We start from the raw sequence: 15,328 nt of genomic DNA, 5'->3' as shown, positions 1-15,328 counted from the left end.
GGCCTGGGGGTCAGGACATCGCTCCTGCCTTGTTCTGCAGCAGCTCTTCACTGCCCAGGGGCATGCAAAGGCTGTTTGAGCAGAGGGGCTCGCCCTGGGAGGAGGAGGAGGAGGGTGGTATCCTTCCCTCTTCATTGCCTCTGCTGTGATGTCCATGCTGCTGTATGGTTGTAGGGGTAACTGAAGCCAAGGAGCATCACAAGGACCACTGTCAGGGTGGGCTTGTGCCAGGCTGTCACCACCTGCCAGTGCTTGTCGTGCTCTAACTTTATTTTCTCTATTTTTGCCTTTCAGTGGAAGCCCATTTCAAACATAAACCTTAGCTGGGACTTGCTGGGCAGACCTGAGGAGCGAGCTTCTGTTTACAACACGACGTGGTTTTATTTGAAATGTTAAAAATAATTCATAATAACAGTAATAATAATAACAATAATAATACTTCCCTTTCCCCTCATCATTCACGTGATCATGTCGGAAGGGCGGCAGTGGAACGTCGGAGAAGATCCTGATCCAACTTGAAATTCAGCTCTGTGGCTGCTCTGTGGGGTGGGACAGGTGGTGCTGCCACCCACCACCCCACACCCGCTGGAAGGGGCACCCAGCTTCACCAGGATGGCAGAGACTGTTGGTGGCACATCCCAGGGGCAGGTGGGACTCTTCCCCATGCTCAGGTCCCTGGGTGCTGGAGCTGAGCATCCCCACACTTCCAGATGGCTGCCAGCCCTTTCCAGGGGGGCTGCAAGTCCCCAAGGGGTGACATCCCTGTGGGATGGGAAGCAGCCTGGAAACACGGAAGGTGCTGTGCAAAGCAGCTGAGCCTGCCGTGGTGCCGGGGTAATGATAAGTGAATTATCCCCCCGGGGACTGGAGGTGATGCTGTACCCAGAGAGGGTCAAATAGGATTTAGAAGTAGAGGAAATGGGCATCATCAGCCTCGTTAAGTTAACGAAGGGCAGGGAGGAGGGGGCTGCAAGGGAGATGCCAACCTGTGATGCTGGGGGAGCAGAGCTTTGGGGCCAGGCCTGTGTTTGGCTCCCTGGGTCATCCCTGTTCCATGGTCTGGGGGGCTTTGCCCCATTTGGGGAGCCCGGTATGGAGCTGGGGGGTTGAGCTTTATCTGCAGATTTGCTGATGGGCACCACTAAAGCCTGTCTCAGCTCACTCCCAGCAGGCACATCCCTTCTTCAGACTTGGTGGTTGCACTTTTTCCCCCAATAATCCAATTTTTTTTTGGTTGATTTTTCTTCTCCTGCCCAAAAAAAAAAAAAAAAAAAAAAAAAGAAAAAAAAAAAAGCTGCTTGAAGTGACGTTTCAGCGCGGTGTTGAGCACTGTAATTCCTGCAGTTAGGGCGGGCGGGCTGGGAGCTGCACACCAGGTGCTGGATTTTTACCCAAAAATGAGATTTCTGGCTTGCCCTGAAGGCCCAGCCCCAGCCACGGACCTGTCCGACGCGTTTCTTAGGGTGGTTGTGTATCTGAGAGCATCTCATCGGCTGTGTGCATTCGTTCTGTCACTGGTAAGACAACTGTGGTACTAAATGTCATTTGAACCAATAAATTATTATTATTATGTCAGAGCCGTGGCCGTGTGGTGCTGGGGCAGGGAGGGAGGTGGGGTTAAAAAGCAGCAAATGGAAACAAAGAGGGGCCAGTGCTGGCAGGGCCCCAGGGGTGTGGGACACCCTCAAAACCATCTGCCCCAGCCTGGCACACAATGTGTATTATTTAATCTATTATTTGTGTGTATGTGTGTGTTGTAGAGCATATTCTGTGTGTTTTCTCTATAAAACTTCTTCATGTGTGCACACACATACACAAAGGATAGCTGGTTCTTGGGAATGGAGAAATAAGCTTTAGGAAGGGGCTGTTGGCTGTTCAGACAGCTATAAACTGCATAGTGGATAGACTGTAATATATAAAATGTGTATGTATGAGGTGTTCATATGCACACATTCATGTACAGATATAGCACTCAGGTATTAAATTTACAAATATAAGCTAAATGTATTTCACACACCTGTTTATTTATAGACATTTTTATACTTTGTTTTCTAAAATATGTGATTATATATTATATACACATGTGCATGCTTTACATGTAATTTATATTTATAAATTTAAGGTATATATATTGCATATAAATATACATATATCTGCATGCACATGTGTATGCATAACTATAATTATATATTTAACTTATATTTAAAGTATTTATAATTGTATGTTACCCACACACTGTCATTCACACTCACCAACCCAGGCAGAGCAGAAGCAGGGAGAGAACAGACTGGGTTCCTTGTCTGTTTATAGGTAGCTATAAAAATTGTTTTGTGTGCATGTATAATTAAGAATAGTATTATAAATGATATGTATTAGAAGTATATAATTATCTATACAAAAGGCTGTTTATATGTGTGTGTGTATACATGTATTTTAAATTCCTAGGTATATATTTTATACACACACACACACACACATTCTGTATATGCCGTTGTAATTATTGAATATACATTTTGTATATCCACCTGTAGGTGCCCCAGCCCTGGAGCACTGCCCTCCTGTCAGGCCTGGGGTTCTGGGGTCAGGGCACAGGCAGAGCTCACAGTGGGGGCTGCTGGAGGCTGCAGACAGAACTGAGGTAAAAACCTCCCATGGGGTCACACACAGGGACACAGCAGGGGACATGTGCTGGATGCCTGTGGACACCTCATGCTGCCTGAGCAGCACATTCCTGGCAGCCAGAAGCAATGAAATGCTGTGGCTCTAAATCTCTGCTACATCCCAGTCAGTGTCCATAGCACCAGCCCGGAGAGGGAGCTCTTCCCTTAACCTGCTGCACAGCAAAGCAAGCCCCATCTGCTCCAGATATCCCAACAGCCCAAGAGGATTACACCTTCACTGCACAGAGGGGAAGTGCAGCACCGAGGGCTGGATGACCCACAGTGAAATGCAGAGTGAAAAAAATAGCAAGGATTGTAAAGCTCTGCTTGGGAAACTCTTAGAAAGCAGCAGTATCGCACATCCTGGTATAAAGTGTTTATTTGAGACTTCACAATTAACACAAAGTCTTCCTGTCAATGCCTTTTTTTTTTCATACAGTCAATAAATTTGTATTAATCCCTCCCCCATGCATGATTGCTGTTTATTAATCTAAGCCTTTTTATTTTCATCGTGAAAAAATAAAGCGTTTCCCCACCCTTTCACCTGTTCCCTGTACCACACTGTGCTGCATTACAGAGGAGATGGAGAATGGCTATGCCTACTGCTGGGGGTGAAGTTACTCCATTATTTATTGATTTACTCTTTTTTTTTTTTAACAGAAAGTGTTAAATGAATCAATCACCCAAGAAAAATAAATATATCATAAAGAACCAGAAGCTCTGCAGTATCCCTTTTCTTGCCATCCAGCCCAGTTCAAACACATACCCTGCCCACGGCAAACTGCTCTGCTCACAGCAATGCTGCCGCCTGCACGTACAGCTGGGAACTTACACTGCCAAAATCTCTTCCAAAGTACATTCACAAGCCACAGGACATATTTTAGACGCCAAATTTTTATACCTAGGCAAGAGAGATCCACCTGGAAGCCAATTACCTGCGTTCCACTGATGGGCTTTTACTCAAGAGCTATTCAACCTTGTGCTTTTCAGGAAGTATCGGCTAAACACACGCGTGGGCTCAGCCAGAGCCTGGCCTTGGGGAGAGGGGCAGGCAGTATGAAGGGTGTGCATGTTACTCATGGCAGTGGAAGCAAGTTCTTGTATCAATGTCTCTCGGATGTGCATCTCAAATTATGCTGCTTGGCTCGTCTCGCAGTACTTTTGGCACCAGCCTCACAAATCAATTATTCAATTGCTCCCCCTGCCTTTCGAGATCTTCCTTGGAAGAGGGCAGAGGGCAAGGAGGCTTTGTCAGAACACAGATGGTATTGGGTAGGCTGTGAAGGACAAGCCCCGTGCTTATGCTTTATTGAAAGACTGTGCAAAAGGGAATACTGCATCAGAAACCGCAGACTATGTTTAATCAGTCCCAGCTGCTGGATCAGAAACCCACTAACAACCGCTCCGATTGGTTCGTTTGGCTACTTTTTGTTGGTTTCTTTCTTTTTTTTTTTTACATAAATAATATAGACCGACAGTATAAACATTTCAGCAACCATTTCTAAAAGACCAGAGGAGCCCTTTTAGGAGCCAAGAAACAACTGCAGGATTCAAATTCCAAAAGTGTCTTTGGAGTCATCGAATCATCAGATTTACACGGCACCCAGTGACAACAACATTCAGTCGAGCTCGATAGGACTGCTGTCTTCCTGACCATCTTCTGTGTCATCATCTTCCCCAGTTCCCATCAGACTGTTTAAAAGATTTCCTAGAATAAAATACAGGACAGTCAAAATCATTAATTTTACATTCTCATCTAAAAAAATTTTAACTAATCTTCCATCCTGCTATCGTACAGATTTCTGTAACAAAAAAACCCCAAGAGTTTTGAAGTGGAAGTCTCACCAGGACATTAGTAATCCCACACTGCTTTCCATTATGAATATTGATTTGGGAAGCTGCATACTCTTAGCTGTACACTGATACTGTTCCTTCTCTAAGAATACACTTGAAAAACCCAAAGTCACATATTTATGTGGTACAGTTGCACACTCAGACAGAAAAAAAACCCAGGCAAAAGAGGAAAAACACACCTCCAGCAGTGAAACTCTCAAAAAGCAGCCACAGTCTGCACCGTGCTGTAAAAAAATTGTCTGAAACTCAGAGGCATCAATTTAAAGATGCCTGAATTGCTGAAAAGCAAATTACAGATGGTAAAAATATGGTGTTCATGCTTTTCATCAGGCTTCAGGTATCAGTGAATTGATGTTTGTAGGTAAAGCTTCAAGTCACTTTACAAAGAAGCTTAGTTCTCAGGGAAAACACTGATTTTATGCACATTTTATTCAAGAGCCAGGAAATGAGGGCTGAATTTCTCTATTCCATTTCAGTCCTTGTAGAAGGGTAGTAATTTCAGAACTTCCTCTTTGGAGACATTCATGTTGTATCAGTACCAATCAGATCTCTACCAAAGCCCCATACTTTAAGAAAAATTAGTCACTGAACTCTGAGGAAATTAAGCTTTAACACCAGTAAGATGCTTCTTTACATTAGGAAACTATACCATAATGTCAGAAATTAACATCAGAGTCTTTTTACTGCTTCTCCCCTTCTCAGTGATGAAAAGTCTACAAGCTCCCCCCAAACCACTTTCACATGCAACCCATTTATCTTGTATTCTACAGCAGTGGCTGTTCCTACAGGCTATGAAAAGAATTATAAATTGCTTAGAACAGATTATCTGTTTCCAACACAGGTGTTTTATCCAGGTCACTGATCAATGCCTGGAGGTACCTACAAGCAGAGCTTACCTAGCAATCCTCCATAGGACGAGGTCTGCTTGGGCGGAACTCCGAAGAAAAGCTGTCCTATTCTATCTAGGTACTGGAGGGACACAAGGTGAAAAAAAGGCAATTATTTCATTTACAAGCAGAAATAATATAAGCAGAAGTCACCCAGGCAAGGTAAATCACCAGCTCTTATCTACAAAGCTGGAGCCAATCAGCCATTATTTCAGTCGTTGAGAGAGTTAAATCCTGTTTGTGAGTAACTCACCTCATTATACATGGGGTCTCTTTTCAGCGAAGGTTGATACTGTTCACACAATACTGTAAATACTGTTAGTTTTCCTCTAGAAAGGAAACAACCAAAAATGTAATCTCAGTTAACAACTGAAAAGGAAACCAAGAAGGACATGACAGAAATCAGACTGTACCCATCAACTGCCAACAACAGAAACCAGATGAAGATCAGCAGTGGTTGCACAAAGGGTAGACCCTTCTCTATCGAAGGATGTTTCTGTGTGTATGTCGTAAAAACAACTGATGCGCTGGTCTTATTTTTTAAGCAGAGAAATCTGAAAAAGGAAAGAGAATGGGGCAAGTTAAAAACAAAGGGCAGAGAAATGGTTTCACCACAGAAAAAGGGAAGCCAAAATCTACTTCATTTGTGCATAGAGGCCCCATGTCAGGCTTGAACTGATGGCAAAACGAAACTGTTAGAGATGGACATCTTTGGGGATGGTTTGGCCATCAGCTGAGGAAGGGGAAAATCACTACTAGAACACACTGTGGAAGAGGTAGGTGGGGAGGGAAAACAGACATTAAATATTAATAGAATGAGTTGAACTAGGATCTAAGCAGATTGTACAGGATAGTTACTAAAAGAGAGCATCACTTTGCAAAATGTGGAACGACTGGCTACCCTGTAATTCACATGAAAATGATATGGCATCTACTGGTTCAGGATTTAGTGAGTTAAAAACTGAATTAAAGACCCATTAATCCCCAAGCACATCTCCTTTTAGTATGTATCTGTCAGTATTTGTTGACTCTGTCATTCTATTCCACCTCAACATAATGTGGCATCAGGACCACTAATAGCTTGACACACATGCCTAAAAATCTCATAATAAAGCTGTACTTTGAGCTCCCAAACCATTTGTCCCCAACAGATCGATCCCGCAAACAGATCAAATCCTTGTTCAGGTCCAGTTAATTTAACTGGCAATCTCTGCAAGTCCCGTTGGCCTAACAGGCTTTTATCTGGGACAAATGCTGTCAGCAAGCACGAGGAAGGCTGCCACAAGCCATGTCATTTTTGATGGCAGGCTGGCCTCTAATTCTGCACCCTCACATGTGCAAGGGCTTGGGGCTGTTCTGCCTCACTGACAGCAAGGAACTGCAATTATTTTCATTAGAGAATAAACTACCATGCAAGAGGATTTTACACACTATTTGACATATAAGCCAGTAAAGGATGCAGTAGAAGTGCTGTATAAACACTGAAAAAATAATCTTTTAACTTCTTCACAGATTTCTCCCCATAAAATTGTTTGAGTCCTGCACATATTGGATTTCCATAAAGGATTTGCTATTGCTCAAAATCACAGCAATCTATAGCAACCAGCTATGGAAAGCAGGACAAATCTGACATGACAGCTCACTGCTGCCAAAAGAGAGACAAACTTGCTCTCACCTCCTCCCTCTCCCCCAACACCTACTCTCTCCCTGACTCCCTGCCACACAGTCCTGTCTCCACCTCCTCCTCAGACTCCTCCATGAGCTGCGTTCCCTGCCTGAAGAAAGCCATCAGCTGATTAAACACAGTAAAATTGGCTTTGTCAACCTTCATTCTACATGAGCTCTGCAAAAGCACACAATAGCTTGCATTCCCACTCCTACAAAATAAATGCCTAAAATAAGAGCCAGCAGCAACTCTGTCAAGGCAAGAACCATCAAGCTGCTGCTCACAAACCAGGGTGACCATGACAAGCTGCTCCTTAGGACCTGAGTGAGAGCAAGTTCTGTGCTAAATACAGAGCCTGCTTGAGTCCAGTATTTGTAAGAACATATAGATATACCCTAACCAGACAAAAAGTGGTGTTAATAAAGATAAGAACTGTGCTTTCAGGGTTAAACAGATTACATTCATTCTTCAGGAAATTAACATAACTTCAGATCTTGACCTTAATACATTATTTTACTTTTTTCTCCCCAGTCTGACAAATTTAACACATCGGTTTTCAGACAGTTTTCTCCTGTTGTTCTGGCCAGTTTCACAGTTTCTTTTTCAAAGGCTGTGTGGTTAAATTAGATTGGTCCCACACACAATGTCATCTCAGCAGAACGCTTCAGAAGAAGTTTAACACCTACTGTAGTACTGCCTGAGCTACAAACATGTCCACCTCACTGCGGTATCCGCGGGACGAGGAGTATTCCACCAGCATATTTGCACAGCCCTCACCATCTGTCGAGTGCAAGAAGTGATACCGAGATTCACTATAGTTTTGCTCTAGAAAAAGAAAAAGGAAAAGGCTTTTAAGAAATCAGTTCAGCGTACCCGAACATAAAACCAAATTTATTAGGTTTGTACTTTATTAGCTGGTAAAAGAACAAGAGTTATAGGTGTGGTATATAAACAAGACAGCTAGTAAAAAGTTTGTAAGTTTCAGATAATTTATAAAAGGAGATAATAATAAATTTTATTCTAAGTACATTTGAACAACTGCTATTAAATACAGTTTACTCAATTACAGCTACTGCTGGCTTGAACTTTGGCTGTATCATTTTACCTAAGTGAATGCTGACACTTGATGTGCTATCACCAGTGTTTGGGACAGGAATCAAGAAATTCCATATTAGACCAAGTGCACCAAGAAGTCAAACAGCACCTTCACCATCCTTCTTTCATTTCCTATTTTTAGCTTAGCCCACTCTTGCTACCAAAACTAAAATCACTTCAATATGCTGAACAGAACAGCAATTATACAGGAAAAATGGTGTAAGAAATGGCAATGATTTCTTAGAACCTGAGGCAAAGGATTGTGTAAAATCACAGCAATGACAAAACTGGATACAGCTGCTAATATTTTGAATTTGAAAGCATTGTTTTTTTAAAAATCTGAGCCTTTTGTGATGAAACTCAAAAAGCTACAGATTAAGAAAATGTAGGCATTTCGCTCTTCAAGAGAACAGTGAGCCAGCGGCTGCAAAATGGGGACTTTGACTTTCAGAATGCAACTGTTTCTTATCCTAATTGTAGCAGCCTCTAACTTGAATGTAGTGAGAAAAATCCTCCCTTTCTGGCCGGCAGCAGCCATCAGGCTAACATAAATCTCAGGAGAGCAGCTAGGGAATTGCCTATGGCACACAGAGAGGCTGCAGCATTGACCATTATTGGGTCAGGGCTGTTACATGAAACCACTGTCAACACTTGGCAGCTACTGAAAAATGTAAAATAAACAATCATCTTGCACAGTTATCCATGAGAAACCACAGAAAAAATGGCATGTATTCAACTGTTCTCAATCACCTTTGTAATGTTTTGAACACAAGACTGTAAATACTGGCTATCATCCACAAGTACAATAACTATTTAGAGCATTTTGTGTTTCTCTTACATCCCATCAAAAGTGCTAAAATGGCTCATAAATCAAAGGCAACAGCATTCATTTTGAAATAACCCTGCTGGCCAACTTCTCAAAAAGTACTTAATTACAGTCCAAAGACTGTTTTGGATGCCAGGTGATGTATTTCAATCTTTGTCATGTTTATCCAAGATTTAAAAACAAAAATACTTGCCAACAGAACAGCTTTGCTCCCCAGCAATTTTCCTCCTAATGACACAAAGTACCTCAATGTCTAAAAGATCAACCTGCCTTTTACACAGAGCCTCACAGTAGCTGTGTTTTGGATTTTGTACTAATATAGAGCTACAGACCCATTTTTTTTTCTGTAACATTAGGAAGACACTAATGCAAAAATCAGGTAATAGGAGAACTCAATCAATCATTTCCATCTCAGCTTTTTTAGATATTCCCAAAGCAGATCTCTTATGACACTTTGCTTCCAACATTTTCAAAGGAAAACACAGAAAAGCCAGTTGATTTTTCTTACCTTTCCACAGGGTAATAGCTAGTAACTGGTGTAGTTTTGGATGTCCAAGTTTTCCTGATACCCCACTGGACCATTTTAGTGCTCTGGACACGAAAGCCACTCTTTCAGGAGAATTTGGATCCATTAAACTAAACAATTTAGCCAAGTTTTCTAGAAGCAATAAGATTGAAAAATATTTAGCATTAAGAAAAATGAGATAATCTGCTGCTTTTAATGCAGTTCTAAGATCCATCTTAAGGACAGGCAGCAGTTTTAGTTCCAAGCATGCCCACAGAGTCATCAGGAACCCACAATTCTCTAATAAAGTTTCCCCCAGTCCATTCCTATGGGGAAGGTAACCCTTAGCCATGCTGGGAAGGCATTCAAAAAAGGATTGCAGCTTTCAAGGCTATTAACAAGTCACTGTGAAGGGAAAGCACAACTAAATGCCACCAAGCCAAGAACAGAGGTCACCTCACCTAAAAGGTCTTCTGCTACTTTTGCATCCGACTTCTCCAAAGACTCCAAAACCAGCATGGACAGATCAGCAGCACTGTTTTGCTACAAAACAGACACATACTGGCAGTGATGAATGTATCAGGGCATAAAAAGAAACATCAACCAGCATTTTGGCAGCAGCAGGTTTAAGGCTTTTATCAACAGCTAGGGCACAGTATCAAGTCTCAGCCTTCCTGATAAAAAAATTATAGTAATTTGATGGCATCAAAGAGAGGCCTCCAGGAAAGCAGAACACAGGCATTGTTTGGATGCTCACAAACACTACTGCTGCATGTTCCAGCTTGGCATAATCCTTCTTTGTGGAGAAAGGCTCAACAAAGAGATAAAACAAAAGATTACAAAGCAACTACCCCAAACATTTACCACTGGGAACTCACCATTCATTTCTCAAAATCTTGGGAATAACAATTCCCTGCCCTCAAGCCACACACAACACCAGCAACTTACCTGGTTATGACTGAAGAACAGTAAAGCCCCTGAATACATTAGTTCTCTTGCTTCTGCATGTTTTCCTTGTGACATATACCTGAAAAAAATACCAAAGCCATAATAAAAATTACCACCAAGTAAGTTGCGTATGCTTGAAGTTACTTAAAGGATTAAAAGGTTGCTACATTTTGAAATAATGACAACAAGGGATTTGTTTTTAAATCAGGTTAGTTTCAACAATGATGTAGCTTGAACTGCAAGTTGCAATTAGTTTTCTGCTCCAGACCAGATGGAATAAAACAAATATAAGAATGGAAATTGAGGGAGCTACAAATATGTTTGGGGCTGGAACAAGAAAAGGGAATGAACCCAAGATTTCAACTGAGCAAAAGATGCCAATGTACTGAGCCTCTACCAAAGCCATCCCAGTGAAACAACTTTTGGAATACCTCCTGGAAAGCTCACTGACCTTTCCACTGGTCCAGCTCTCTCTGACCACTACAACTCTGCCAGGGGACATCAGCCTGTCCTAGCCTTCTGCTGAGCCAAAGGAGCTCATCTCTCATGGCTTTGAGAGTAAGATAAGCACAGTCAGCAAGATTCACCATGCAACACTTGAAAAGAAACACAATGTAATGCTTCAAAACACACCTTCCACCTTTCTCCCTTAAGAGGTAATGAAGAAATAAGGAATTAAAGAATTTGCTCCCAGTGGTTACCTCAGGACTCTTAGCACAGAGCTGTGATTGCAGCCTCCTGCACATCATCACTGTCAGTAACCACAGCTCTTGGAGAGTCCCAGCTCTAGCTTACAGACACAGCATTTCCCATAAAGGCAGTTTAGGTGTGGCGGAGTTTCCAAATTCCATTTCTCTCAACTGCTACTCAGAAAGTCTGTGCTCTCAGTAGCTGATGTGCTCATATCACAGAGGTAAGTGTCAGCTCTACCCTGCTGCTTTAGCACCTGCACTTTGGTTTGTCCTCTGTGTCACCCCTGTCTGCTCCTGGGGCTCAGGGCAGCCCCCCTGCTCCTGAACCCCAGGGCCCCTCAGGCTGTTCCAAAGCCCAAGAGGGCCCGTGGGGTAACAGAGGGGTTGGTGGTTCTGGGGGTGCAGTAGACAGTGTGGCCAAGGGGGTCACACCAACCAAAGGGACAAGCAGAGCATCCCAAACCTCTTGTGCTGTGCCCCAGATTCCTGTCACACGTGTCCTCTACTGGTAACATCACACAGAAAACAAAAAAGGGAGGAGACTCCTCCCATCCTGCTCATCAACTCTGAGAAACAGCAAGGTATTTTATCCAAAACAGCACTGAAATAATGGAAGGCACAATGGCAGTGTTTTAGAATAATTCTCAGCAACTCGGGTTTGCAATCACCATGGTAAATGAATCTGTAGCTCCAACGTTTTTATAGCTGGGCTCCCAGCCAGGTTTGCTTCTAGGAGTTGGACTCAGCATGGATCCACTTCCACAAATTCTACTTCCAGTAGATTCAGAATGCTATATGGAAACTCCTAATCTGAGAATTGTTACAGATGATACTAAAAGCTGCTGAAAACAATTTTATGATATAAAATACAAACAGCTGAGGTTTTTCAAAGAACTTTTATCAGAAAATTTGTTTAATAAAAATAAATATGACATTTCTCTAAATGGTATTTAAAACAAGAGAAGTCCTGGAACACATTATTTACACCAGAAGAATGACCTAAAAGTATCAGTGAAATAGAAATGGATGTAACAAGGATATTACACTTTGAAGAGTGACTCAGTTACCAAATCATGGAGAGAGAAGAGCTCAGCCCAGCCAGCCTGGGGAGTAACAAACACCACCAGCTCAGGTGTGTCTGAGGGAGCTCAGGGTTAGGCAGGAACAGCAGTTTTCCACCTGCTCTGTGGATCACGGAGGGATAATAACTCTGCAGGAGGCAGGCTTATGGTAATCTTTCCTCCTCCACTTCTTCCCCTCCTCCACCCTAAAATACAGCTCAGTGCATGAAACTGAGTCAGTATTTCAAGTTTACCCTCTGACAGATGAGACAAATCTTTTACAGGCCCATGTGTTTAAAGGAATAAGCACTGGCTAACCCAATCACAGTTCCAGAGCTCAGGTCATCCCAATCAGCATTAATGTGCCTGAAAAAATGCTGATTTTTATCACATTTTACAGAAGATTGACAAGACTACCCAGCCATGCAAATGTCATCTCTTCATTTAACTGAACACATCCTTTCACTTGTATTTAAAATGGAAAAGGCAGGACCTTTGATTCCAAATTAATTCAGGGAGGCTTGAGTATGTGAGTTAATACATCCAGAAGACTGGAGAAGTGACCTCCTGAGCCAAGACTTCTCACACCGCTGCAGACACCACATCACATAATCCCTACTATAAAATAGGCCAGGCTTTGTCTTAAATTTAGATTTATTCTCAAATACAATTTAAGTCTTAAGGCCTGGATGGTGCCTGGCTGATCCCATCAGAGGGGTTATGGAAGAACAAAGTGATTTAATGTGATGGTGCTGGACACAGGGCAGGGCAGGCTGTGTGATGTATGCTGGGAGCACAAGCAGGATTATGCACCAAGGTCTTTCCTCCCCACTTTCTTCCATGACTGCTATTTTTCTGTGCTTACTCATAGACCTGTTCTCCTCCTAACACTGATGAGGGATGAGGATAGGAGACACAGGACAGGGAGGGTGGTGTCCAGTTTTGGACCTCTCACTTCAAGAAAGACACTGAGAGGCTGGAACGTGGCCAGAGAAGGGCAATGGAGCTGAGGTAGGATCCAGCTGGGACACAAGGAGGCTCAGGGGGGACCCTTCTCTCTACAACATCTGAAAGGAGGCTGGAGCCAGGTGCTCCTCTGCCAGGCAGCCAGTGACAGGATGACATTAAATGGCTTTAACAGGAGGTTCAGGTCAGACATTGGGAGAAATCTGTTTACAGAAGGGGTGGTCAAGCATTGGAACTGGGCCCAGGGAGGTGGTGGAGTCACGATTCCTAGAAGGGTTCAAGAAACAGCCAGATGTGGCGCTGTCCAGCTGACAGGTGATCAAAGCCAAAAGTTGGACCTGATGACATCAGAGGTATTTTCCAACCTAACTGAAGCCAAATTTCCATCCTGTCTTCTCCCAGCATGACCACAAGTAAACAAAGCTGGGACCAGCTGAGGAAGCCCCTAGAACAAACACCTTCTTCTGTGCTCCTGCAAGCAAGGGTCTCCATGTTAAAACGTGATGAGAGAAAGGGTGACCCCTGCAAGCTGCACTGGACGTGAAAAATGAAGCCTAAAAATGTTTGGCAATAAAAACAATCTCCTCATGACAAAAGAGGCAGTAGTAGCATTTCTGAATAAACGCCCAGGCCTGCTCTACTTAGTCACTGTCACGTACACAAACACTACACCAAGCGGGATTTATTCCAAAAAGCTCCTCGGTGCAGGCGATCCCGGCCGCGCTGAGAGCTGCCCCTTTCCGACCGCGGCTCCAGGGTGACCGTGCCGTGAAACGAAGTAACCCCGTGTCCCGGCGGAGCAACAACCCCGAAACCCTCACGGCGCAGGCAGGCACCTGACATTTACCCGGAGCTGGCAGAGCAGCGGCCGCGCAGGGCTCAGCTCCAGGACGGCCCCGGGACACGGGGCGAGCCCCGACCCGAGAGCAGGGGACGCCCGGGGAGACAGCCCGAGCCCATCCCGCTGGCCGGGGGGCCTCACTCGGCCCGGCCGGAACGCGGGGACAGCGAGCGGCGCTGGGGGACGGGGGCCGAAGCTCCGCTCTGCCCGTGACCTCAGGGCAGCGTGACGCAACACCCGCGGCGCGTCACCGGACAGTGCCCGGGCCGGCGGGGCGCGGACCGGGCCGGGCTCGGGGTTGGCCTCCAAAGGCCGGCGAGCAGCGGCTCGGGCCGAACCGAGCCTGCGGCCGCCGCTCCCCGGTCCGGCCCGGTCCGGGCCCCGCTTGGGCCGGCGCCGCGCGCCCGCCCCACCCCGCCCCCCTGCGGACCAATCAGAGAACAGGACGCAGAGATGGACAGGCGCCGCGGCCAATGGGGAGCGGCCGTGGGCGCGGCGGGCGGCAGCGGGGGAGAGTGCGTGGGAAGGCTCTGGAAGGCCGGGCGGGGGAGGGGAGGCGCGGCGGGCCCGGCGCGGCCCTACCTGAAGAACAGCGTCCGGTACATCTGGTGCGCCTCGTAGTAGTCGCCCTTCTCGACGCTGGCGCGCAGCTTGCCCTCCACGCGCTGCACGCCGCCGCGGTTCCTGCCGCCGGCGCCTTTCGCGGCTTCCTGCTCCGCCGCCATGATCGCCGCCGCCATCAGCGCGGAGGACGGGGAGGGGAGGTGGAAGCCAGGCGCGTGCGCACGCAGCTCCGGCGCCCCGCTGCCCGGCTTCCGCCCGTTCGGACGGCGGCCCGCGAGGCTCAGCCCGCGCGGCTGCGCGCGGCGTCCCGAGCGGTAACGGCGGCGGAGAACGGCGTGAGGGGAAGCCCGGGACTCGAGCGGGGCACGGCCGGCCCTGGAGCCACAACAGCGCAGGAGACCGCGGGATAACTTAAAAAACTAACAAAAACCAAGGAACGGCTGCTGGAGCGCGGGCAATGAGCCTGGCTGAGCGTGCTGTGGCACAGGGAGCCAGGCAAGGCTGAGGGCACAGGAGTTAAAGCAAGTCCCCGCACGGAGCTGGAAGGGATCCAGCAATGAAGCATTTTCTCCTGGAGAAGGAAAAAGGCAGCTGTGCTTTTCCCGTCCCCACCCTCGTGTCACCCACCAGCCCCACGCTGCTCCTGGGCCTGCCCTTAGAGCTTTGTGGCCCTGGCCCTTGTGAAGCCTGAGTGAAATCCCCCCACCCCTGCCCCAGCTCGGGACATTGGAATCTCAATAGTTCCTCACTTATTTAAGCAGCT

At 45.7% G+C, this 15,328-nt stretch overlaps 2 protein-coding genes across 2 annotated transcripts in view; one reads left to right on the top strand and one right to left on the bottom strand.

Moving 5' to 3' along the window:
• ADAP1 (ArfGAP with dual PH domains 1) overlaps window positions 1-1,568 on the top strand; it is a 52,517-nt gene extending 50,949 nt beyond the window's left edge. The window contains exon 11 of the mRNA XM_041401476.1: window positions 295-1,568. Within this exon, the coding sequence (XP_041257410.1) occupies window positions 295-323 (29 nt within the window). The 3' untranslated portion in view covers window positions 324-1,568. The remainder of the gene's footprint in view (window positions 1-294) is intronic.
• Window positions 1,569-3,021: 1,453 nt separating this feature from the next.
• On the bottom strand, window positions 3,022-15,281 carry GET4 (guided entry of tail-anchored proteins factor 4). The gene is made up of 9 exons (XM_041401477.1): window positions 14,584-15,281; window positions 10,442-10,520; window positions 9,955-10,036; window positions 9,497-9,646; window positions 7,754-7,892; window positions 5,815-5,955; window positions 5,655-5,730; window positions 5,411-5,483; window positions 3,022-4,368 (listed from the first exon to the last, which is right to left on the bottom strand). The coding sequence occupies exons 1-9, from the start codon at window positions 14,739-14,741 to the stop codon at window positions 4,280-4,282; spliced, it is 987 nt and encodes a 328-aa protein (XP_041257411.1). The 5' UTR covers window positions 14,742-15,281; the 3' UTR covers window positions 3,022-4,279.
• Window positions 15,282-15,328: the final 47 nt, after the last annotated feature.

This window comes from Onychostruthus taczanowskii, unplaced genomic scaffold, assembly GCF_017590055.1.
Source record: "Onychostruthus taczanowskii isolate IOZ18803 unplaced genomic scaffold, ASM1759005v1 scaffold19, whole genome shotgun sequence".
In the NCBI taxonomy this organism is placed as follows: Eukaryota; Metazoa; Chordata; class Aves; order Passeriformes; family Passeridae; genus Onychostruthus; species Onychostruthus taczanowskii.
Note: the sequence above shows the minus strand (reverse complement) of the source record. Positions and strands in the feature narration are given on the sequence as shown.

Bases quoted from the DNA above. Each gene is read 5' to 3' on its own strand.
- GET4 (XM_041401477.1), bottom strand. From the start codon at position 14,741: ATGGCGGCGGCGATCATGGCGGCGGAGCAGGAAGCCGCGAAAGGCGCC. The intron at 10,521-14,583 runs GTAGGGCCGCGC...TATTTTTTTCAG, and splicing joins TACCGGACGCTGTTCTTCAG to GTATATGTCACAAGGAAAAC. The intron at 5,956-7,753 runs GTAGGTGTTAAA...TTCCTTTTTCAG, and splicing joins GTAGCTCAGGCAGTACTACA to ATTTCTCTGCTTAAAAAATA.